Source organism: Corvus hawaiiensis, chromosome 3, assembly GCF_020740725.1.
Source record: "Corvus hawaiiensis isolate bCorHaw1 chromosome 3, bCorHaw1.pri.cur, whole genome shotgun sequence".
Taxonomy (NCBI): Eukaryota; Metazoa; Chordata; class Aves; order Passeriformes; family Corvidae; genus Corvus; species Corvus hawaiiensis.
In genome coordinates, this window is record NC_063215.1 from 80,423,437 (window position 1) to 80,450,712 (window position 27,276).

The 27,276-nt window shown below is 37.7% G+C and overlaps 1 protein-coding gene across 4 annotated transcripts in view; it reads right to left on the reverse strand.

The window, feature by feature from the left end:
- The window catches only part of MAP3K4 (mitogen-activated protein kinase kinase kinase 4), a 68,274-nt gene that overhangs the window by 34,602 nt on the left and 6,396 nt on the right, over nt 1-27,276 (reverse strand). For all 4 annotated transcript variants that reach the window (XM_048299669.1, XM_048299668.1, XM_048299666.1 and 1 more), the window contains exons 2-9: nt 18,424-18,614; nt 13,171-14,552; nt 9,196-9,438; nt 3,328-3,474; nt 1,984-2,141; nt 1,532-1,648; nt 1,019-1,118; nt 851-934 (exon numbers count right to left, since the gene is read on the reverse strand). In XM_048299669.1, coding sequence (XP_048155626.1) covers nt 851-934; nt 1,019-1,118; nt 1,532-1,648; nt 1,984-2,141; nt 3,328-3,474; nt 9,196-9,438; nt 13,171-14,552; nt 18,424-18,614 — 2,422 coding nt within the window. The remainder of the gene's footprint in view (nt 1-850; nt 935-1,018; nt 1,119-1,531; nt 1,649-1,983; nt 2,142-3,327; nt 3,475-9,195; nt 9,439-13,170; nt 14,553-18,423; nt 18,615-27,276) is intronic.

A 27,276-nucleotide genomic window follows, 5' to 3' on the forward strand; every position in this document is an offset into this window, starting at 1 on the left:
CTACAGAACTTGGTTGTGTCCTCTTAAATGAATTTTTGTATTTGGCAAACATTTATATGAATCTAACAAGAATTACATCATGAGAAGGTTAGTACATTATTTCCCAACTGGGAATTTTTTATATATATATATATATATATATATATATATATATATATATATATATATATAAAATGTATGGATATGGAAGGACAAAAAAGAACAGCAGATCCAAATACATTTAATCTGTTGAAGCAAATGACTTAAGACTTGTTGACCTAGGAATTTTTAAGAAATTTTGCAAAACCACAAATGTGGGACTTTACAATGCAGTAAATATAGAGCACCAAGAGCTTAACTTACTTTCGCTGTACAACAGTTTTCTAGCAACAGTTTTTCTGGAACAGAACAGAGTCCCTGCATTTCTAATGTCCCCAGTACTCTCTAGGAAGCTTGCTAGAGCAGACCTCCACTATAATACTGTTGCTTTATAAAAGCAAAACACAGGTCTATAGTCTGAGATTATCTACTCAAACATGTATCCATTTACCTTATAGATTTGGCAGCATTTGTTTCATAGCACTCACTACTGTTATTAAACAAAAAAGCTTTTCCTCAGTCACCGAGAGAATCTTTGGAAAAACAAGGAATTAAGACACCAATTCCCCAAAACAGACTAGCATTCTCACTCACACAAACACAAGTACAGAATTTGGCTACCACAATTCAATATTAAATACACAACACTTTAAATGTTGAAGTATAGATGTCCCATTAAAAAACTGAAAGCAGGCCAATATCCTTTGACATTCTGCTTAGCATACCCAGCTCACTTTCATGCCTCTAAACCTTATTACCTACATGAATTTACCTTCACATACTCTTTTGTTTTCAGGGCATTCAGAAGATCTCGCACAGGGGCTGACAATGCAAATCCTGCTGCTATTTCAAGGTCCTACAAGTAATGACAAAACAAAGGAATACGCTTTCAGACTAAATTTCTTTAAAGCATATAAATAAGAGGAGACTGCTAACTTACCTTCCTCAGCATTTTAGCAAAACCAAGAGCTTTGGAGGCCCTCTCTCTAGCTTCATGGAACAGCTCTTTCAGTGCTCGACTGGTCTCTATAACAGACCTCCTGAAACATTGGCAGAAATGAAGTGATAATGTTTTAATAAATCATATTGCATTTATAGAGCCACTAGAAAATAATTACTTACATATATGTTAGTAGAAAGAACATAAATATTTGCAAGCAGCTGACAAATAAGTTGAACTTGCGTAGGCACATTTTTTATAAGAATATAAAAAGTTAATTCAAGTATCATTACACAGACAACCTCTCACAGACTGAACTAAAGAGAAGCTTCCTAGGCTTCACAAAAACAAAATGATGGTTCATTACTACTGCACACAGAAGTACAGTGGTAGTCTATGGAGCCTTGCATTTACAAAGTCTGCATTCTAAGAAATAAAATACATTATGCATCTGTCAGAGGAAGAGAAACATAAGTAAGTGTTTTGTTATTATTAAGCCAAAGGACTTAATACCTGATTTCATCTGATGCAGTACTGTCATCGGCACTGGCCCAAAATTCATCACAACTGTCTTGTAGTCCAGAATCTAAAAATATTCCTGTAGATTTCAGCAGCATTCCTGCAATATCACTGTAGCAACAGAAATGGTGGAACTTCAGAGTCTTATTGAGGTAGAATGGCACCTTAAACTTCTTCCTTCCTAATGCAAGAGAGCTGTTGCCAAGTCCATGTACAAAAACAAGCAGCATCTTAGGGTCCACAGAAGCAATGTCTGTTACAGCAAGATTCAGGGCCACCTGCACCTACTGCATCCTACACCCACAGCCACTGCAATAATCACAAAGACTACCAGCTGCTTACTGACATCTCAAGAAGTCACACCTGGGAACCCCGAACAAGTGCTAACTTTAACACCTATCTGGTACAAAACACCACCATAAGCAGAGTAATTAAATAAAACCTACCAAAATAGTTTTCCCGCTTGAGCTTCACCTCCTCTTATATAAGGAGTTATTTCTTTGGTGAAATTCCATTCTTCCTCCAACAGATTTTTTAAACTATGAGATGCTTGAGGTAACTGCTGCAGCATTTGGATCCAGCTTCGCATATAATCAAAGTAAACCTGTACAAGGAAACAGATAATTTAAACAGAAACTGTAACACAAGGTGTTAATTTAAGGACTAGAACTTCTCAAACCAACAGAAGAACTCAGTATTATACAATTTTAGAAGGTATTTCTACAATAATTTTCATTTCCTCCAACTGGACATGAGCTCCATGTTTTCACACAAAAGGCACAATTTATGGCTCAGGAAGTATTAAATTCTATGTCTCCACAATACTTTCCTGAAAATACTGACCCCCTTGCTTGCTGTGCTGCTATTTACCATTGTATTAGTGAACATCCACAGTAGCCAGAGTTTTTAAAGCTGAGCTGCTGAAAAACAGTCTCTGTACCTTTTATTAACTGGATTACTTCAAAAGGTTTTATCTGAACATATCCTCCTCGATACAGGTAAGTGCCACAAAAAGGTTCCTGAGATTCTACATTTACGCTTTGTGATCCTTTACATCAAGTCTTATCTCTCACATTTACTTAATTACTATTGTTTCAAACCAACATTTAAAAAATCCAGGTAAATACAATTCTTCTTCAACCATCTGCCCTTCAGGATCATACTGAATGCAAAAAATTACCTGCAATTTGTTTCAGTTCAATAATCTGTAACATCCCTCCTCAAAAAATCCACTTTCTATTGGTTTCAGGTATTTTCAGACTATGCTGTTAAAATGCCAAGATCATAGAATCATAGAATGTTTTGGGTTGAAAGGGACCTTAAGGATCACCCAGTTCCAACCCCTATCTTTCAGAGGCCAAGTGTTTTTCTTAAAAAGATTTCTTTAACTAATTGCAGTAACGAATACACATTAAAAATAAGGTATCAATTATGCATTAATGCAGTACCAATACAGTAAGATATAATGTCAGTCAAAAAATCGTATTTTATTCAATATTAAAAGGTTATTAAAAGTTTAGTTCAAACTTACGGAATTTACATTTCTATATATGAACCATTTTTGGTAAACACAAGCAATTTACAAGTCTACTGTACCACAGAGCAAAAAACAGTAAAAATCATTGCTAAAACAGCACTAGCTTCTGTTACAAGTCCATTAAAACAATAAAATTGCATCAAAGCGGGGGGAAAAAAAAAAAAACGGCAACTATCCCTAAAAGGGATAACAGATTTCTATTAGCAGTATTCAGATTAATACACTTACTTGAACTCTCCTTTTGGAAGCTTACCATTAACATTTTATGCAGATCCTCTTCAAAAGAATCAATGTTGCAATCAATCTTTTGTAAGTCATCTAACACTTCCCGTAACATGAACTGGTAATATTGCTTCATTAAGAGTCCACCCTTCAGAACTTCTTTACACTCTCTCACTAGCTGCAAGACAAAAACCCAAAAACTGCCATCAGTCAAGACACTACTCTTAAATTCACCTGGGCAGTGAAAGCTTAATTTGCCAGTCCAGTTTGTCTAAATATGTAAGTTTCTACATATTTATATGTAATATAAATAATTTCTACAGCTTTTTGAAACAAATACAGTTGCTCTATACATCCACAGGAAAGATGTCAGTAGTTTTCCAAGATTATTTAATTGCAATCCCATTATTCACCACATAAATGTAAATGGAGATGGAGGCAGATGTTTCAGACTTAATCCCTGCCCAATGCCACAGCAAACAACTTCATGGATAATTAATTTAGAAAGGGGCAAAAGGGCTCACAGTCACAAAATCACCAGTTTCAACAGAAGCAAGTCAGGAAAAATTGCAACGTGTTTAACATATGCTTAGAGAAGTGTTTTACTACAGTGAATTCACTGTCCATCTACTGGGCAGCTGCCCTCAACTCCAAGATCCATACCAGATCTGAAAACAATTTGTGGTTTTTTTGTTGCTTCCCTGGGCAAAGCTAACATGAGGAAAGTTATCTTTTCAACTGCAGAAGGGGTCGCCTTTGGAACAGCTGTCATCTCTCCCTGAAAGCTTAGTCTTTATTTATTTCAAGAGACATGTACAACCACAGGTAGACCAGTACACAACGAGCAAGGATCTTTTCAAACCTATACTAACAAATGCCTTTCTTTCAGAAGCCCTTCAAGTGCTTAGTGTGTATTCTTCTGAAATCATTATCAGTCTTCAGGTTTGACAATCCCTGATCTTTTCTGAGGATCAGAGAGAATGGAATTGCTGGATGATGAATATGCTTTTTAAAATCCTCTATAATGGCTCTCCTGGCTAAGTAATACATCAATATAGTAGACTCAATGTATGAGAAATTATAATGGCACAAAAGCAAAAAACCTACAAGAATGCTATTAGTATGACATGAGTCTTTGGAATCCTTTACAGGCCAGAACACATGTTGTACTCCCCGATGTGCAGAGGAAACAAGAATAATAGTCTAAACTGTACAATTTAAAATTCACCAAGTTAGGTAAAAAAAGGGGGGAAAAAGTAATTTTTTTATAAGGTGGAAATGCAAAAGGACACTTTTATATCCTTAACATATCACGTATTTTAAAATTAATGTGCTTCTTCACTCAATCCAGTGTTAACACTCACTGTGTTAACCTGTAGGGGATTTTTCTCCCTTCAATCCACATCCATTCCAAAATAAACTTGCAGAACTTCATTAACAATAGAGGTTTTTATTTCAATAATACTCTTTTACAGGGATATGCTATTGAATAACAGAATATAGGATTTACAAAAAATTTGTAGTGCTAATCTTGGTGTCAACTTTTGAAACTGAAATTCACAAAGCAGTGGCCAAACAAAATTTTGGCGTATAATGACCACATGAAAGAACACACACCTTAAACTGAAAATATTATCACTATTATTGGTTTGATGGGTTGCTTTTTGTTTAGGTAGTTTATACAATAAATTATTTTCTCAAAGCAGGTAGAGCAAGACAAACAATACCAAATTTAACCACCAAACAGAAATAACCCACATGCACATACACACATCCACCTCTCAGCACTAATGCTGAATTTGAGAACCATCGTGAAATGCTCAGATACTAAACTGCCATTAAAAGAGAACAGCTCTCTCCAATAACACAGGATCATCAGGATTACAAAAACCGGTACTGAAAGTGAAACATGGACAAAAAGGAGGAAGGCAGCAAGAAAGGACAGGAGAAAAGGCACATTGTAAGAGGGATATAATCTGTGCTAGTTTTCTTTTTATGTATATACTTCTTATTGAAAATCAGATTTTTTTTTAATACAATTGACTTGCTAGTAATACAAAAATTTAATGCCACCTTGAAAAAGTTGAGTAACAAGACTAGCATGCCTGATACATTCACACAGTACTGCTATGTATTTCAAATGGTACCAAAAAGCAGGAGACACTTCTAGGTCTCAGTGCCTCAAATAAGATTCACTAGGTCAATCACTACCAAAACCAGACTGTGCTATGCTACTTGCATAGGAAGAAAATTCAAGGAATTGGGTTTGTTCAGCCTTGAAAGAGAATATGCAAGGGGAATTAAATCACAAATTTCCAATGCCTAGAGGGCAGTTGCAGAGAAAATGAGGGCACTCCTTTCAGAAGGATGCACAGTGACCCCACCTGAGGCAACACACACAAGTTGCTTAAAGGAAATTCTGTCTAATACAAGGGGGAAAAACCCAACCAACCAGCCAACCAACCAAAAAAACACACTAAAAAAACCCATACACACACAAAAAACAAACAAAAAAACAAACAACAACAAAAAGAAAACACAAGAACAGAACACATTACCAGGAATGAAATTAAATACGGGAACAGATTGGCTGGAAAAGTAGTGGAGGAGTCTCTCTCTAGCTGCAAGTATCCAGGATCTGACCTAACAAGGACCTGAATTACAGAAGGGTAAGGTTGGGAGGGACCACAGATGGAGACTCCACACCCTCTCCAAGCAGTCTGTTCCAGTGCTCAGTCATCCACACAGTAAAGAAGTTCTTCCACATGTTCAGGCTGAACTTCCTGTGCATCATTTTCTGCCCATTGCCTCTTGTCCTATTGCGTGGCACCACTGAGCAGAGCCTGGTTCTATCCCCCGGCACCCTCCCTTCAGATACTTATAGAGACAGAATCATAGAATATGCTGAGTTGGAAGGGACCCAGGAGGATCACTGACTCAAACTCCTGGGCCTGTGCAGGACACCCGAAGAATCACACCATGGGCCCCGAGAGCACTGTCCAAACACTTCTTGGACTCTGTCAGGTTTGGTGCTGCGACCACCTCCCTGTGGAGCCTGTTCCAGTGCTAAACCCTTTGGGTGAAAAACCTTTTCCTAGTATCTAATCTAAACATCCCCTGACTCAGCTTCGAGCCATTCCTTTGGGTCCTGTCACTGGTCACCACAGAGATCAGTCTGTCTCTCCTCTTCCCCTCCAGAGGAAGTTGTAACTGCAATGAGATCTCCCCTCAGTCTCCTCTTGTCCAGGCTGAACAGACCAAATGACCTCAGCCATTCCTCATATGGCTTCTCTTCAAGGCACTTCACCATACTCATGGCCCTCCTTTGGATGCTCCCCAATAGCTGAATGCCATTTTTACATTTGGTCACCCAAAAATGCCCCCAGCACTCAAGGTGAGGCTGTCCCAGTGCAGAGCAGAGTGGGACAATCTCCTCCCTTGCCCGGCTGGCAATGCTGTGCCTGATGCATCCCTGCTTGGCTCTCCTGGCTGCCAGGGCACTGCTGGCTCATGTTCAACTTGCCATCGACCAGGACCCCCAGGTCCCTTTCTGCAGCACTGCTTTCCAGCATCTCATTCCCCAGTCTATACACAAAACCTGGCCTGCCCTGTCCCAGGTGCAGAATCTGGCGCTTGCCCTTTTTAAACTTCATATGCTTGGCAACTGCCCTTCCGTCTCTGCCACCTCTCTAGATGTGGGAGAGGGTGCCTTGAGGACTGCAAAGTTGAATGCCTCACTTGCACCAAAATCAAAACAAAAATAATTAACTCCTCTACTAATAAAGTCTCACCAAAGTACAACAATAAAGCACTGGCCCTGGCCCTCAATGCAGAGAAAGCCAAGGCACAGCAGCCTACCCAGAAGACCATCTTACAGAAGGAAGTGAAGCAGCAGCCACTTCCAGAAGCTGCGCTGCAGCACCAGCTCTCCTTCCTGAAAAATACTTGATAGAATTGAAAAATCTTATGTCTGCAGTTAAGATGGCCCAGTTGTATTGAGCTGCATGCAAGTTCTGCATCCTTGCCCAGCAGCCAGGAGAGCAGCATGACTGAAGATAGCTGGGTTGATCATATTCCAGATGGTCAGCTTCTGAGGGCTACAGAGTGTGATGCAGGACATTGATGAGGTCCCCTCTCAGCTGTCTCTTCTCAAGGCTGAACATGCCCAATTCCTTCAGCCTTTCCTCACAGGAGAGATGTTCCAGATCCCAATCATCTTTGCTGTCCTCCACTGGACCCACTTCAGGAGCTGCACATCTCTCTGATACTGAGGAGCTCAGAACTGGACACAGCAGTCCTGATGCACCTCACTAAGGCTGAGTAGAGGGGAAGGATCACCTGCCTCAACCTGCTGACTATGCTCTAATATGATAATAAAACAATCTAATTTGGGGATCAATCTAATTGTAGGACTCAGCTTCCAGAAGGCTGGACCAGAGTATCTCTAATCCAGACTTCTCTGTAATACTCCGTGAACTTGCAGAATAACATAGATTCCCGGACTCCTGTTTTGAGCTTGCTCAAGATTTTATGAATTATAATTCTTCAGGAAACAAACAGATCTATTTGTGAAACAACCTCCACAGCTCCTTTGCCTGTTCAGAAATACGCGTGGGACAGGAAGCATTTGCTGAGCTGAATTCATTTTTTCAATGTCATCAGCAAGGCAGTATCCACTGATGTGGGAACCTAGAATGAAGAGAATATTTCTCCGCCTGTTTTGAAAGGTTTTACCCCCCCTGGACAGTACTGGTTTTGACCTTTGTCCATGGGAAAATTTGCCTAACCTCTGGGAAGAATTTGAATCTACAATGGTGTGAATTAGGTGATAGAATACTATGTGAGATTATCACAAATATTCTCTGCATTCTAGGTTCCCACACACCACCAAAACAGTCTGGTACAAACACATTGTTTTCCAGGAAGAAAGTGTAATTTTTACTTAACTCGGAGTCCACAAGGAGCACACAAAATGTTAAGGGGGGAGGGGGCCGGGGGGGGAAACAACCTCCCAGTCTCTGGAGCAGTTGTGCTTAACAACAGAGAATGCTATGCATCGTTTTACTCTATGACGGTTAAGGTTGAAATTGTAGGCTTCAATCAATGGGGGGAGCAAGGGGGAGCACAGGAGGGGAGAAGGAAGAAAGGACAAATTTATTTGGGACCATAAAGTAACATAGCAATGGATTTTGGATCAGCAAATGACTGGAATGTGAGATCATAATCAGTCCAAGAGGTTATTTACATGTTTACCCTTGGAGACCATCTGATAAAACCCTGATCTGGTTATGCAGGGAGATCAGATTAATTTAGTAGAATTTAGCCTCCAGAAAATAAATCCTTATACAATATTCTCAACCAATGACAGGACTGACAATCTTGGGTCACTGCCCACAGAAAATAATACAATATGCTGGGGAAAAACTTTTTTTTCTTTCATTTCGTTTTTCTTCTTAATTAACTTCCACTATGTGACTACTGCATGTTAGCAGATGCCTTACATTCGCAAGAGAAGAATTATCAAATCAAGGAAAAAAAGAGAAACATAGATCCTTAAAACTGCTTATACTGCCTAAGAAACCCAAATGGCAGAAGACGTGCTAGAGATTATATAGCTTATGATGCAAATGGAACCAATACGGTTTACTTTTGTTGGCTAACAATATTTTTAATCACCAGTTTTGATTTGGAAGCCTAAATCAGAGGTATATATGATCAGTTATTTATTATGCAAAAAGCAGATCTCCATATGAAATACAAGACCATCTACAATAATTATTACACAATCATATATTGCAATTTCTTACATTAATCCTCTTTAAGCTGACAACCGTATCATAATGAAATGACAAAGTATTTCAAACAGGAAATATGTACTAAAAAAGCAACTGAAGCAAACCTGTTTAATACTCAAAAGAGATGGTTCCCCAGCAGGTCTTTGTTCCAATCTCAGCTTGAGACATTCATGGATAACATTGAGCAGGACTCGGCAGAGGACCAAGAATGCAGGTTCAAAAGATGGCAAATCCATGGATTTCAACTCCTCCCATGATACAGCACTGCATTTTTGCTCGCAACAAGGTGGGAAATTTAGTAACTGCACATAATCTGAACACAACATGGGATCTGGAAATTCTGAAAACTGTAACAAAAAATAGGTATCATGAAAAAGATCCTTGTAATTCTTTTGGATTTTGGATTTGTTTAAAGTAGCATGCACAGAAGTGTGTTTTTAAAAGGTAACAGTCTATTAGATGGCAAGTCAACCACAGAAGTTTCAAGTTTATATCACTGGGGATTGTTAAAGCTAACTTTTTTTTTTAAGGATCATCAGTCTCAGGAAAAACAATTATGGACCCTTGGAAATGAAAAAAACCATTTACTTAATGTTTCTGCTATGACGATATCTAGAGAAACAACCGTATACTAAGCTAGATCAGGTACATATCCTTGTTCCTTTTCAAATACATAATGCATATATTAACATAGAACTCCACATTGTAAATAAATGCAATATTCAAAAAAGTGTCACTAGCTAAACTAAGCTAAAGTATTGAAAAAGTAACTTTTGAATTTTGGTGGATTTCAAATTTAAACTGTTTAAAAAAGAAAGACGACATATAGAGGTCAAGCTGGTTTGTTGTTTTGGGGATTTCAGGTTTTTTTTAAATAATAAACTTACTTTTTTTAAATTAAGATTACATTTAAAGAAAATTACTTTTCTAATTAGAGAAAATAATTGAGACTATATGAAATAAACATCCTAGAAATCTAAACTATACACCTTCTGATAACATTGTAAGCAAGGCTGTGCATGGAAGCACTGAGGCTTGATTTAGAAAGAAAAGCTGGACTACAGAACATGTGTAGTTCCAGAAGATAGCACCACACAATTAAATCTCATTTAAGGATGAGATTTGTTTCAGATTAACTTTGTTTTATTCTTATTCTCATTTCTCAGCTGCTAACTATGACATCTGAATATCCTTCATTCCTATACTAGACATGACCAGCATTTTCTAGGTTTTTCTTCAGCCACATTTAAACACCACTACAAAAGGGAAAAAGACATGACCAGTAATTAGATCAATTATAAAGTACTGCCTAGGAAGTTTAGAAAACCTTTTAATCTTATAATCTAGCAGAAAATTAAAACACATATTTTAAAACATATCTTCTTAGATGGAATATTAATGTCTTTTTTTTACTCTCCTTAAAAGGAATATGCAGCACCAGAATAGCACCAGAGCTAAAGATTTTTATACAAAAAGTTTTCATTAACAAACAGATCATAAAAATACTACACTTCCACAGTACAACAAAAAAAATTAAGAAATACAATCCTCATGGTGATGCAAATATAGTTTGGGGAAATTCAGTTGTTATAAAACTATTACAGAACTAGTCTACGAGCAAAAATAACACAGCCAAATTCAATAAATTTGTAATATCATTTTCTAACATCAAGGATAACAGCAAATGACATTAGGGCTTAGTACTAGACACCTAAACTTCTATTGTTCAATCTGACTAATCTTAATCTTCTGCACATTGTTTCAAATACTTTTTATAAAAACCCCAAGAAAAACTCTAAACCATTTATTGAGATCATACAAAAAAACAGACCCAAAAGTGTGGCCAGTTGAATAAACAACAAACAAGGTACATGAGCTCAAATATGTTCTATTAAAATAATATCTGATTTTATAAATTTAAATTAGAAATATTATCCATCTTCATCAAGAATGAAATTGTACAACTTCTATACAAAATGGACTGCATAGTGTCTAGAGCCTTGTTAAAGTTTCAGAGCCTATGGAGGAATCAAATGTATGTTTTTAAGACCAGCAATATGTATAAAGATTTACACGTATTTAGGATGAAATGAATGTTAAAATGTATACAGTGGAAGAATCCAGAGGCACGTTTTAGATGTGTTTTAGACAGTGTTTAAGTAACAACAGAAACAAAAGTATGTCCAGAGACTTAAGTCTAAGTACACACACACACACAGAGTCAAGTTACAGAAGCAACAGAAACAATAAAGATTAACAGATTACTAACAACTCTGTCTCTGAACTGCACTAAAAAAAAAGACACTACATTCCAAGTATTGTCAGGTGCAAAGACCAAGCAATTGAAACCCATCTCTTCCATTCTAGTATAATATCATCTTTTGCTGCAGTAGGTACCACAACTCTGATGAAGAGTTGTTCGGGTTCTTTTCTGACAACATGCTTTAAACGTTGGTGCAGGAAAGAAGTTTACAATTTTATAACATTCACCTTTACTCAAAGTAATTTCTTAAAGGAGAGTAGTATTCCAAAGAAAAGGTAATAATTACTGAAAATGAACATTCAAAGTAGTCACAAGAGTATAGAAGAAGGGAGAAATGATTAACCTTACATCTTACACAAGTCATCCAACACTACATTACCAGAAGGTTTAACTGTGTGAAGCTGCAGCAAAAACTCTAGCTACTTCATGTTTCCTTAATTTGTTTTAAAAACCCTTATGCAGTCAAAACTTTGGAGGTATTTAGCAGTTTCAAAAATATATTCAAAGTCCATTTTCAATACCCCCAGACTATATAATTTACTTCGATTTTTTTAAAATGTATTTCAACCTATATATTAAGCTGACCTTTCTAAGTGTACATGGTTTGGGCGTGCTTTTTGGTTCCTGTAACGAGATACCTGCAAGTTTTGCTTAGGCACTTGACTTTAAGGAAATTTTCATGTATTTCTAATGCAAATTTTCTAAAACACAAGCTAAAACCAATTAGAGAATAAATAAAAATTCAACTAATAACTTCATTTCTACAGTAGTATCTACACTAATAACAGTATGAGTGAAAAATTTCAAAATCAAATAGCTTTATATTTATAAATTCATTAATCCTGAAAAAAATAACCTCCACGGGAGATAAACAATTCTTACTCCTTTTGCAAACATGACCATCAACATTAAGAGATCAGCAACGTATCAAAGACCACATATGGTATCAGTATCAGAATGGGCATGTTGGCTAAGAGATGCCTTTGCCCAGAATTCACTGCGCCACTTTACCAGGGACAGCAAGTAATCCTTACCACTAATTCTTCCTAGCATAAAAATATCTACAAGTTAGATAACAGTTTATATTAAGAAACAATACTCCGCCTTGAAAGAATTAGTGACCACATCTTACAATATGAAACTACTGTCCTTCACTTACTGCTTAATTCATAAATTGGTTTTATTAACACATTCTTCGTTAAAAAGATAAAATGACCCAAACAAAAATAATGATTTAACTAAAAGCCAGCCAAAGAATGTAACATGCTAACATGACTTGTTTTCACAGATGTCAAGGTTAAGAGAGTCCATTCATTTATTCCATCTCTCCTTGAGCATAATGTGCTTGTGCATAATCAGTACTTGATTTATGTAGACAAGAAAAACCACACAACTATAGTGACATTTTTACAAAGAATGTCTTACAGAAAAACATCCAGTCTTGAAGATGAGAAAAATTAACACCTCCATTGCTGATTTTTCTCACAATTCAACTGTTGTGCTTAATTTTCCACAGTGATTTCTCTGACTTGTTTAGACATTAGAAAATATAACGAACAAAGATGTTACCATAAAAATGTCATTTCAATTACAAACAAGAACAGAGAACTAGCTTGGGCTTCACACAAATTCAGTGACACAACATATGCATTTCCGTGGAAGGAGAACTGGGCTCCTTATCAAAATATACACCGTCTTCCAAAAACCAACTAAGCTAAGCAACTGAAACATTCATAAAATCCCAATTCCTACATTTTCAGTTAGAAACAATACAGCAAGGAGGTACTCCTGTTATCCATTTACACTAGTAACCTACCTCCAGCTGGTGATCACTCCTTACCAACGCCATACGGGCCCTTTGCAATGAACCATGCATTAGCTTGTGCAGTCTTAAAATTAGTTTTCTCAACCCCATTTGCTTCAGTGCTTTATCAACAAACGGCCTGTAAATAGAGGTCAAACAGTGTTGGCTGCAGCTTCCCTCAGCACTGCACTCCGGAATAACCCAGGAACTAGAGTCATCCTCAGATTCAAGCCTATCAAGCCTCCTTGAAAAACGGTCCTGAAAGTCAAAATTTGGCTTATTAGTAAAATTGTTCTTGATGGCTTGCCTAAGTTCCTCAACATTCTCCTCAGAGATTTGTTCTTCACTATCACTCTCCTCTGTGCATGTTCCTGAGGATTCCTTTACTTCTGTTTCCCTATCAATATCTTCATCATCTGGATCATTTTCCTTAGACAGTCGAGGAGAAGGAATTTCAAACACTGGCCAGCCAATGTCAGAAAGATTTTTGATGCCCAATACAGTTCCCATAATCCTTAGTTTCTGGTTTAAGTCTTTTGTAATATTTAACCATAGACAGAGTGCCTGCACTCTGTCTTGAAAGTCCTTTGCAGCATACTTTTCATAGTCCTTTTGAAGAGCCTGCAGAGATGGATAAAGTGCTTCTATGTACTCCAGCAGCTCCATTATTCGCTTTACCTGCTCAAATGAGACCCGCTGGCGATGAAGGTGTTCATGGTAACTTGAGTAACCCAAAGCACTAGTTCCACGTGTTGATTTGCAAACTCCTTCTCCTGAAGTACCATTGAGACTGGCTCCATTTTTTACAGAGGAGAAGTTTCCATAGTCCACTTTGAAGGTGAGGATTTCATTGATGATATCAGGAATAGCTTGGCGGGCTGCGTAGAGATAGAGGTCTTGGTCATTAATGCTCCGGCCAGCATGCCAAGCCTGCAGCTCCAGCCAGATCAGTTCATTGGATCGGTTCAACCAGACAGAGGAGGTGTTTTCCTGTCCTCTTTGTTCCCTGTCCTTTTTCTTCGAGACTGAGGTAAGTTTTAACAACAGCCGCAGGGTTTCAAAGAATTTTAACCGGTCTGCCGGGCAGTCAGTCCTAGAAGTCTGGCGTGTAGTTCTGGGTATTGGCATGGGCACAGAGACTGGAAGCTTAGCATGGCTACAGCCAAGGCTGAGGTAAGGCTTATTGAGATCAACATCTGGAATTGGTTTTTTTGGCAGAGATCCACCAACTGAGTCTAACATAAATGAGCACTGCACATTTTTCTTGTGATCTCGTTCTGTTGTCCTTAGGGCATCTCTGATCTTTTTCCCTTGCTTATAGCTGTGTTCCTCCACATTCTCAATGGTTTTCCCATTGTCTTTATGCAAAGACTGAGCTGGCATACTCATCTTTTCTGTAACCAAAGGAAGAAGAATGTGACTGTAGCAACAAGAAAAAGCATTTTTCAATTCAGTTACCAATCATTTTTCTTAGGTTGAGCATAAAAATGTTTAATATCAATAAAATAAAATTGGCATGGATAGAAGCAAAATGTAGTCTTATTATAAGTTACCACTACTATACCCTAAACCAAAGGATCTTTTCTTCTTCTCTCGCTTTGCCTCTTTTGTAGAAAGAACCTCGGAGAATTCTCATCTTGATTATACCATCTACTGAGAACTGAGTATGATCAAAAGGAAAAGAACGGTTTCCAAGTTCATCTTCCATACATTTGTCACACAACCTCCGAAACAGAAACTCAAAATGCAACAAAGCATTATTACAGTATCAAAGTCAAACAGAATTAAAGAGACTCCACTGCACATGCAATTTCATAAAAGCTGGAGCACATAAAGATTTTGAAATTTTGCTTGAACACACCAATCCTGCCTCTTGGGGAGGTTGATCTTAGTTCTGTGAACCCCTCTGTAATCTTAATACACTGCCTTAGCACCTTGAGCCTGCCTCCCCACTGTCACAACACACACTTGTTTTCTTCCTTACTATGGACAACAGCTCTTTCCTGTCTAAAGGTGCAATCTCCTCCTCTCTTCCTGTTCTTTCCTCAGGAGCAGCAGACCTTGTCACTTTTCTGTAGAACTAAGAAAAGCACTTCAGTCTAGGCTTTGCAGATCAGAATAGGAGGAACTACTTGGCATGAAAAGAGTGGTCCTCTCTCTCTCAGAAGTGGTGGCAGGCTGACGGGAAGAACCTGTATGCAGACTACTAAAGAATAGTAGTTCCAGCTGATCAGCAGCTGGAACACAACAAGCTCCATGGTCACAGGGCCTCTGCTCACTCAAGCACAGAAAAGACTTTCAGAATGATGGTTGAATACTTAGTCTATTTTCACTGACCGCAGCTGGCACAGCTGCAAGGAGGCCATAGCCCAAAGAGCTAGGCCAGGCAAACAGCAGGAAGGGGCACTCTGCACTGGCAGCCAAGCAGACTGAGAATGGAGGTTGACAGAGATGAAACACACACGCTCTCCACACAGACTTTAAGTAGATTAGAAATGAATCAACTTCTAACAGCACTTTGATGTTGAAGATTTTGGTGGCCTTGCAAAATAAATTAAAATCCTATTACATGTAAAGATCACTTTCTTAACCTGCATTCTAGATAGAACCTCTAGATCCCTTCAGTTTGTATTTTTAACATGTTATTCTCCCTTATCATTATCTTCAGATTCCCCACATCCCCAAAACACATTGAAAGAAAGGCAAGTTAAAAATTACTCATTATTAGACATCCAAAAAGACATAATACTTGAATGTTCATCATCCTTAACAAAGCCCAGGCACAATAATCTACAAATTGTTTCAAAATCCTCTCATCAAATAGACACCAGAGATTCAAATACACCTGACAGTCCTGCAATAAATTAGTACAAATGCTGTAACTGTATGAGTTCCTATTACTACTTGTATTCCAGTATAGTAATACAGACTTCAATTAATTTGCAAAAAAAGTTCAGCTGTACTAACAAATTTTGAGTTATGATTACTTTTAATGCTACAAAGGGCAGGGGGTTTCACAACTAAGCCACTATCAGTCAGTGAGAGGGAGCATGTGGTGGAGTCTGAGATCTTAAAGAGGTCATTAAAAGAAAATACGACAAAATGCATGTGAAGAACATGATGGGGGTAGGAAAGCAGGGTGAACAGTGGCTCCCTTTCAAGTATGAAGCTGCAAAAATTTTATACTCAAAAGCAGACACAGGCACTCCTTTTACATAGTACACAGAGAAGCTAACACTTCAGTCAGTAAGCAAGCATTCATGGAGTTCAGGAGACAGATCTTACGAGCACCTTTGAAATGCATTTAGCTTAGAAAAAATGTGAACCTCATGGGTCTTGGGCTACAGGAGAAACAATTCAGAAACTAAACAGATTATTGCATCAATTTATGTTTGGATACTAAATGCAAGTTATGAGAAACTTGGTGTGACAGAAATTAAACAACCAAGTATCAGAAGCACAAGTAAGCCAAGACCCTCATTTCCAAAATTCTTGCAGTTATCTAAAAAAAGATACCTTAAATCTTCTTTGTAAACATCTGAAAAGTTATTTCAAATTTACTTTTTTGAGTGATTAGTTGCATCAAACTAACCCCTGAATGAATTCTCTTACTGAAGTATACCCATTCAAGCTCAATAAGAGCATATGCGTACACATTCAAGGTCAACAAACTACTCCACAAGGTTTTGAGGTGGCTTATTTTCATAATACAAAATAACTGTTATGAGATGGTACACATAGGCAAATAGAAAAGACCTTGCTCCAAAAACTCGAAATCTACAAGCAGGGATAAACAACAACTCCTTATTTCCCAAAAAGGTATCAATCTTCCATATTTTCTCAGAAGCAAAGGCTAACAATGAAATATAATGCGTTATGTTTCTTTAGTATCACAATGTCCATGTTTAGAACTCTTTTTTAAAGCACAGAATGAAACAACAACAACAAAATCACCAAAAGCAGGAAAAGTTTACATAACCACTATATATAGGGTTAAAATAAATAGAGTTAATGTTGCAATAGAAAAATTTTACTGGATTTTAAATGCGCCTTTTAGCAAAGTTTAAGAGGCTTAATAATTCCAATGCCTACAGTTAACTGGCAAGAGTAACAAGATTTCTCTGTAATTTCATATAAGGAAGAGGTATTTTGGTGAATGTTCTCTTCAGTGACGTTATTTGGAGGTTGTATGAAGTGAAAGGGAAACAGAAGCTTTGGAAAATGTTTGTATTGGCCCTTCCTTTATTATTAACTTGCATTACACAGCCCTACACAACCAAAGATTTGACTATATTCCCTTATTCGCCCTAAACAATTTACCTTTTTCTTCCCTACATTTTACCTCAAAAATGTCATCCTTGCTATGTACTCTAACATTTCCTTGTTCCACATGACGCAATTCTAAAAATTGCTTCCAGAACATAAACCGGCAATAGTCAAGCTGTCATAACTATGGCAAATAATCCTCTGACATTGTTTGTTAATTGTTTAAAAATATATTAAACAAACAAACAACAAAAACCCACACAAGAACCTAGTTGTATTCTGTATGAAAACACTGAACATACAATCTTAAATGGCTTTTTCGCACCAATTCAATCTCAACCAAAAAAAAAAAATCACTTTAAGCTAAAAGATTTTATTATTAGACACCATTACATAGTACCTTTAGGAGAAGAATGCCTATCAAGTATCTTTTGGGTTTTCTCCCCGTTACCTCTATACTGAAGCACCAGAAGCAAGCAGGAAAAACTACACTCTAAGTGCTTCAGTGACACTGAAGATTAATCACTGAAAACTGTACTTTCCAATAAACAGCCTGTGAAGTGCTTCAGAACATGAAACTTGGGCAACAAAGCAACTATACCATTACTAGAGATCACAGAATCGCAGAAAAAAAAGGATTGAAAAATACTTCTGAAAGCAATTTTTTCAAACTTTCTGCTCAAAGCTGGGTTTATTTCAAAACTAGTTTAGCCTGCTCATGATCTTAACCAGTTTTGTTTTACAAATCTCCCAAGATGGAGATTCCACAATCCAACAATCGCTCTGGCAAACTGCTCATTGTTTAAGTATTCTCATAGCAAAATTTTTCTTCTAATATGCAGGAGTTTTCCCTTGTTGGAATTCACAACAGCTGCCTCCCGTTCTTTCACTGTACCTCAGTACCTGGCTGCATCTTCTGTACAACCCCTCCACCAGGTAACAACAGGCTACTGCTACGACTATGATCATTTAAGGAAAAAACCAAGACACCACACCTACCTTTCAAAGTGGAGCGGCCGGCAGGCCTGCCGACGTTATTTTTCTGATGCTTTGTTGACATACGTTTCATCTGGCGAGGTGTACTAGGGGGAGAAGTGCCATAGAAAGTGTCAGCACTTGCTTCATCTGATAATTCTTCAGGGTCAGATTCAGAGATCTTGGAAGTAGCATCTTCTGATTTGCACTCTCTCCTGCAGAGAACAAGATAAACCATTACATTCAAGATAATGAATTTTTACTTGCAGTGTCTGTTTAGAAAGGTAATTCATCCATAAATCCCAAACATAGTCAACCTTCTATATCTTACTGCCAAATCCACATGTATTTACCCAAGGTTTTTTTCATATCCCTAAGGATAAGTTTCCAATCAAATAAATAACAGGCAACATATGAAAAGGATAGTATAGGCAGAGTGTCACTAGAAGAACACAACATTAACATACATGTATATGTAATACATTTCATTCTGAAAAGACTTGTGGCAAGCCTAAACTAAAAGGCATATGAAATAAACAAAGGTTCGAGTATACAAACATAATGCAAAACGTTTAATCTAATCAGCAGCAAGGACAACAGCAGAGGTCTTCCCTTCCATTCTCCACCCCCTAAACCCCGCATACCACAAAGGCAACTTCTAAAATCACGCTCCCACCCTTCACGAAACTTTTACCCAGCATAGGGGATCTGAAAGTATTTTTCACAGATTTTAACATCAACTATATTAATACCATTAATATCATATATAAATACTATCACTCCCCAATGGTGCCATACATGAAATTCTCTTGCTTTAACACGTATCAGGAAGAAGAACACACCCCATTTTCAAAGAAAGAAAAGAAATGGTTTGCCTGTATTCCCTCACTTATTTTGGAAGCAGGTGTGCAAACACTTGACTCTACAGAACTCTCAGTAACTCTTGACTCTAGTAAAAGACTCTGAGGCAAAGAAACAGTCGATCTAAATCAGTGCAAGATCGCATCAGTATCCGATAACTTCAATTTCACTCAAATCACAGATTATATTTTACTTGCTACTATTTTAGGGGCAGACAAGGAATGTTACTTATGCTCTGGTGAAATAAGTCTGAGTTACTGCAGCAAGAAATATGTCAGAATATTTCCAGCTAGTAGAACAGCAGTAAGGCTAACAAAACAAAAACAAACAAAACACAGATACTGTACTTTTTCTTGGCCTTTTGCTACAAACAGAAATAAATACCTTAGCATGCAGAAGAGTTATGTTCTCTGCAAAGCCACAGAAACATTTAGTGTATGAAATATTCTTTTCACTTTACTCTTCTCACTCTACTACTTCAGCTTTGAGAAGGCAATAGGCAAGTTCACCGACTTCTGAAGATAAACCTTACTGGTTACCCAAGAAAAATGACCCAGCTGGTACCGCAGCACCACCTGGAGTCTACGGCGAGCCCTACAATCTGGTCATAATGACAACCACACAGAATCACCAATACTTTTAGTCTGGTTTCCTTGCCTTTGAATATCACACTGTTACTGTGTCTTAGCAATCTGATTTAAACAACCCCCACTGTCCAAATATAAGAACAAGCCTTACATTTGTTCCTACAGATCTTGTGAAAATAGGTGGATAAGTAAGAGAAACAGATCCTGTAAGTGCTGAGCTGGGAAAATGGAACTCAAGTTTACATCTTTTTGGAGACCAGAAGAGCTTTATTTCTGAGAACGCTTGCAAACAGCCCTACTGCAAAAAACACTTCAGAGAACACCCCTCTGATCTTGCCAAAGACAAATCAACCACAAGAGACTAAACCACATAAAACAGAAGTCATTAGTTCCAGTGCTTATGGAGCCACTTATTTTTTCAGTGATCTCACTGGCCTGGCAAGGCAGAGGGTGGGGTGCTGATGCTCTTGCGGAGGCTGGCAGAACAGATCCTGCAAGCACTCATGTTAGGTCTCCAAGGTAGTTTTAAACTAGGACAAGTTACCTCATTAGGAAAGACCAGAGAAAACACTGTTTTCCCTCTGTTTATAAGTAAGCAACCTCTTCGAAGAACGTAACAATCAAACCTTTCCACCAGGCTGAATTAACTGATCTTTAAAGAACGTAAGATGGTTATTTTGGCCACTATTGCCGGAGGCATTTGAAAGACCTGTAGGTGTGGCCCTCATATGACATGGTTTATTGGTGGACTTGAATGTGTTACTTTACTGTTGGACTCAATCTTAGAGGTCCTTTTCAACCTAAATGATTTTATAATTCTACCTTGTTTGTTTCTTGCTATGTCTGATGAGAGGGCAGGAGTGCCAGAAGTATCCAAATCACCCTCCAACCTCACACATGAATTACACACATACCTACACAGTGGCATCCAGTATGACTTACTTAACATTCAGCCTTTTTTTTCTGGGTAATTTAGTAAAACGTTCTTTGATAAAAAGCATAGCAGGCATCACAAAACATGCAGCACTTGAAATCATATCACAAAACAAGCAACCGTGCCCTCGTTCATAACAACAGAACCACTCTTGTTAGCAGCTGGTGAGATGATCTAACCAAAGCTGGCTGGTCTGCTCAGAGAGAGGAAGGCACAGGTTGCAAACCAAGTTTTTAAAATTTTACCATACTCAGTTTAGGGTTTGTGTGCAAAGACTATACCTCAAATCAGTGCCAATTAACACAAAGATTCAGTTTCATCAGTGCAAGCCTTAGAGTACAACAATGCACTAAACATACAGGGTCTGAACTAAAGCAGCTACATCAGCTTTGACATGGTAGGATTAATTTTTCTCATCCAGACAACACCAGACATCTATGATCTTCAGCAGGAAGACTCTGGTGTTAAAATCAATTACAATTTTTACAGATTACTGACATTGCAGCATTTACAATGTTTGTGTGTTATTTGCTGTCATGAACTAACCATAGGCTAATTAAATCTGCCAATCTCTAAAATGCAGTGCTGGCAAGCCTGAATCAGATCATAGTGTTGGTTATTAGATAGAATTGTTGGTTCCTAAATACTGTTGGAACCAGAGTTGAGAAACATTAGTTGAGGCTAATTTCTTCGTAGCTACCAAGACATGCAGGTTTTCTCCCCCACAGCAAGTGAGAACCATCCAAAGTTTAATTATGCTTAACACACAAAAAGTGAAAGCTAGAAATGTGACAACTGCTGTTACTATTTGCCAATAACAGCCTAAACCAAATCCCTCCAAGGAAAACTAGACGTGCACAATTTTCATAGTCTATTTACAGTTTCCAAGCCTCAATTTTAATGACAAAAATGCTTCTTAGAATTTTACCCTCGGAATATAAGACTGTAGCCAGGATGCATAAATCATAAATATTGGGAAAGTTTTAAGAGCAGTATGGTAAAAACAAGAACCAAAGCAAAACAACTTAACAGCTCGGAAATGCACCAAAAAAAAAACCCCCAACAAACCAAGAATGTTTCAACCAGAATCTGAAAAGACAAAATACATAATTTCTTTAATTTGCACTTCTATACAACAACAGCTTTTTTTTTTTTTTTTTTGACTAAGTAAAAGTGATGGCAATGTATGGACAATTCCAGCTCAGTCATGAAAACCAAGATAATTCGTCTGGATTTTAAAGGCCTGCAAACAAAAATAGGAAGGGGGGCAGAAATAGAGGTATGAAATTTGAAGCAGCAGGATAGGAAGCAAAAGTCTGGTAAGCACCACTATTGATAAAGGCCACAACCTTTGGAAAAATACATTCATTTATCACTAAAAATAAACTAACAAATGAAAAGACCACTGAGGATCACATGGGAACATGTTACAATTAATTAGGCTAAAGTCCCACTGAGGAACACAATTTTTAACCAATACAAACTTTTGCACTTTCCTGAAGCTTGCAAAGTTTGTAACAACCATTAACGAGAGGGCATCCTAAAAACTGTGACAGCTATATAGGGGAAGCACCTTTTTACTCTTCCGTTTATATCAGCCACCTTCCTCAGAAGCAGGAGTTCAAATACATTAGGCACTTACATAATTAAGTCAGGTTCAGCTACTGTTTATCATCCCACATGCAGCTTAAAAGCTTGTTGGGGATCAGAGCAGTAGAGGTCAACTGACTGGACTACAAGCACACAGCAATAAATTTGAGTTAGGCAGTTCCCACACAGTAGCTGGGATAATCACCCACCCACAACGGTTTGGAAGCTGTGCACTCCAGAGACTGCTGCTGTAAACAGCTGCCTGCAGTATCAAAGCCATCACACCTTGCAGGAATCAGTAAGGCTCTTTCTCAACACTTCTTATGGCCCTCTGCCATTTTCATACAAAGAACTGCAGTATCTGTACAGGGTCCAGCACCAAACTACCAAGTACCAGCTCTTGACATTCAGTGGCTTTGTTTTAAAAGTAAAGTGTCTATTTTTCAAATATATACTCCTTAACTCAGATTCAGCTTGATAATTAATGCAGGAAGACAAAGCTACATTGGTCTGCTCTTAGCAATGCACATTCCCAGTCAGCAAAAGTAGCAGAAAACACAGGCACTACACACTGCCAAATACATCTTGTTAAAGTTAAGGTAGCTCTCCCTAAAGGTAGTCACAACCAGTCTTTTTCAGACAATATTCTGACAAGAACTGTCATCACCCAACAGCTGCTGGTTATGCAAAAAGCAAACAGAATTTTTAAGTACCCACCTATGCACCTGTTAAAACAGAGAAACAATAAAGTATGCAGTCAGTGCTGCTAAACACCACACACAGCAAAACTGTGGAATCAGAAGCTCCAATTTCTGTGGGGCAGTACTAGGTTTCATTTTATAGCAAAAGAGAATGTAAAGGTACTCCTGGACCAACAGCACAAGAAAGGAACTTCACTAAGCAATCAGTAGCACCTTGGGTAAAAAAGACTGAGGATTAGACAACCAAATCAGGAAAACAAGATGAAAAAACCTGAAGTTCTACTACAATACAGGACAGCTACCTGGTGTAAACACAGCGTTACGTTCCAACATTAGGAAAGCATCATGCACCCCTATATTTTAATCACTTTTTAAACATTATGTTCTGAGGGAAGCTGTAAGCTTAAATGAATGGACATGGTTCTGAATGGTTCCTGAACTGAAAGCAGAAATGACTAAAAATCCAGCTTTGAATAAGGTATTTTCAAAGATCTGCAACACATGTGAATACAAAAATGAAGTGCCTGATGTTACTGCATTTACTATAAACTGCCCTAAGTGCAGCAAAAGGAAGTCTTCAGCAGAAGGCAAGGAAAAGATCTTGTTGGGGGTTCTTATTATATTATTACAGCACAGCAGGAATTTGCACAGTTTCTACAAATAAAACTGTATTTTTTTGCTAAATGCATTCTAAGTCTGGCACAGCACTTACAGGTGGGAAAAAATAGCCTGTTAGCAGGATATGAAAATTCTGTGATAAGCACAGACATTCAAATAGTATTCATGTCACATATTCTTCCTGTCATTATACCTCCAGAGACTGCAGACAAACATAGTGTTCATATTAAAACCTAACACTGACATAGAGGAATGAAAATACTTGACCTTTGTTTTCACATTTGAATCTTAGATGCCTGAGCTCAGTATTTCTGAGTAGTCAATGTTAAATCTTAGTCATCAATAAATAACATGTCCTTGCTATCAACATATTAATAGTTCTTATTGTTACAAACTTGGTAAATACTTGGTAAGATTTTTAACAGTATAATTGAATTCATCTTGAAACTAAGAATATGTCTGGCTTCATAATTCGTTATCCTAAGTATAATTTGGGTAAGCTATAGAAAAGTACCAAGTTTGAGGGGTTTTTCTGAGCAGAATCACTACCACAAAGATAAACTGCAGATATAGTTCTCCTTAAAGTTCTAGTGTAAAAATTTAAAAAAAACAGAAAAGTCTTCAAATTACGTAGGGCAAATGAAATTAAGACTTGCAAAAAGTACCACATCTCTATCAAAGCCTGGACCAGCTTCCTCCTGAGAAAAAACTTTGTTACTTTTGGCAAATTCCTGCTTGGCAAATGAATATCCATGGTTTTGGATAAGGAACTGGAAGGAATATATATTACCTGTAGCTTTTCCAAATTTTCGAGAGAACATACGCCACATCCCACCAGTACAAAAAAAAGATCTGAAAGCAGCTTTAAGCTGGAAGAGAGAGCGGTAACAAAAGCTTTGGAGTTCCAAGTTTCTATCTCACAAGGATCTTATAGGCATTACTTTACTCTAGAAGAGACATCTGGATAACTTAACTTGACAAAAAAGCCTGGCAGAAAATCATCTAACTGCACTTTTATTCTGGAAAAGGGGAACTCAGAGTACCATTTCTTCTGGCATGAAGACTGTATAAAAAAAATAGCAGGGAGGAAGAACAAAATAATAACATTCTTCTCTAAATTAACTTGTTGCCTTTGCAACTCTTCCTTCAGTTGGCAACTAAAAAGCAAGACTGATAACTCCTTTAATTTCTGCTTTTCAAGCAGGCTTCTCTACCTCAGTTTGTGTATTCCTATGATCACCCGTATATTTGCACTATTTTTCCTTTCTACAGCAGGTGACTAATCCTGTCCAGTTACACACATCCATTTCCCAGCTCTCCTGAAAGTTAAGACATAAATTTATTTATGACGGTCACATTCAACCTTTCATTGATTTCTCTAACAATAAAAGCAGGTAATATGTAAGGCACACCAATGTAAAGGCTAAAATGAATGGGGAAAAAAAAACGAACTTAAAACTTGTCTTTAAATTAGAAGAAAGTTTGAAGGAGACAGATTTTTAAAATAATGACTGGAGGTAATCTAAGTAAACAAAAAATTACTTTGTCATGTTGTTGTCTTAAAACAATATTTTAAGGCAGAAATCTATGGCATTTCTGTATGTACTAGGTATTTCAAATTACATTTTAAGGAAGATACAGTACCAGCATAACAATTTCAGTTTTAAGAAATATTAGAATTCAAATTCAGCTATACATAGCTACATTTTTTTTCTTCCAGAGGAATCAGGGGAAGGCAGGATATGTTATCATTTATCTCTGCAGTCTAGGAATGAACAACCAGCATATTGGGAGAAAAAAGATGATAGCTGGACAGGAGGAAAGGAGAGCAAAAAAATTTATTTATAACAGATAGTAATTTTACCATTTACTCCTGACACAAAATGCAAAAAAGCACGTGCATCTTTCATCTAGTATGTCTGCATATGCAAATCTTACAAAATCTAAGTTTGCATTAAAACAGCTTACAGCACAAATACTTCTAAGAGAACAAAAAAGGAAGCAATATTTAAAAAAAGAAATTTAATCAGGTATGAAATGTAATGCTATTCACACAACTTTTTACAGTAAAGACCCTCAGAAATTACCAACACTACAGTCACAGTAAGATGATACAAGAAGGGGAACCTGTTCCAGCGTACCTTTTGCTTCCCAGGTTGCACATCCCTGACCCTTTTGCCATCCCTTCTGCACAGAAGGCAACAATCATGTGACCTCAATCACCAACCTGACAGTGAAAAAAACCATTAATTTTTTGGTGCACCATTTACCTGTCAGATCAATACACACAATATACACAAAAACCCCACAGCCCCATGACAGCCAAGGTCCTCCACTACATCCTTCCTGAACCTGGCATTCTCTTGTAGAGAGAGCAGGGGGAAGAAGGCAACCTGCTGAGTGTTAAGTGAAGTCGTGCTCTCAATCACTCTCTTCTGGCTGCACATGAAGCAATTTTACACGACTCTCTGTCCCTTCTGCTTTCCAGATACTTTGCCAAAAGTCACCAGCACCCAAGATGCACATGTATAACTTAAAGTACCAACACTGGCTCTTCACTGGTGCTGCCAAAACAATCCAGCTCAGCTGGTATGCCTTTGTTAGCAGGATTTTTCCAACTTCAGCCACTTTTAATTTTGATTAGGCAGCCAAATGTACTTAATGTCACGCTAGCAAGTTTCATATGGCAGACATTCCTAGTTGAGGGAGGGCAAGAGAGGGATGTTAGAAGATGAGAACAGTAACTTTTAGCTGAGTCAGCCACAAAACTAAGGAAGATTTTTACTTGCAGCAACAAGAAAACCAGAACACTTGGGCAGGAAGATGCTTAAGGTAATATTGGTACCACCACGAAGAACTGATTGATTACATCATTCCAGTAGCTTTTTTATAAATTAACCTATGAACAAGGGCTTGTGAACATAGAAATAATGACAGAAACACTAAAACTTCATTAGCAAATTGTCAGGACATAAGAGCAGCCCTTTAAAAGCCCCGCTCTGCTCACTGTTTACACCTTGTTTATCTTTGAACACTAACTGTAGTAGGGCTGCACAAATGCACACGCTCAGGCTGCTATGAAACCCGTGCCACCCTCTTGCAAACTACAGGTTTACATTACAACAGCCCTGCTAACACTTAAGAACCAAGTACAATAAATTCCACATCAGCTGAGGGAGCAGTATAAAGCAAGTATTTCTGCTGCAACACAAACAGTGGTTTGGAGCGAGACTTCACTGTGACAAAATCACCACTATTTCTCCAGAAATTGCCGAGGAAAAAAATAAAAGTCATTACTGGGAAAAAGATTAATGCACAGCTTTGAGCTCAACAGTTAAACTTTAATTGATTCCCAGCAACAACTTTTCCTCCTTGGTAACTCTCAATTAAGCTCTTTAATTAGAACAGAAGGACCCAGCAAGTGTGAACACACTTCATTTCTACAGTAGACCTCGAGCACATGTCTGACTAGGCTTTACAAATTTGTTTACAGCACTAATGTACTTACTAGCAAATTTTAGTTTAACAGAAAAATTTTAACACAACTGTCTGCTTCTCAAGATCTGGAAGCTACCAGAGTCAGTTC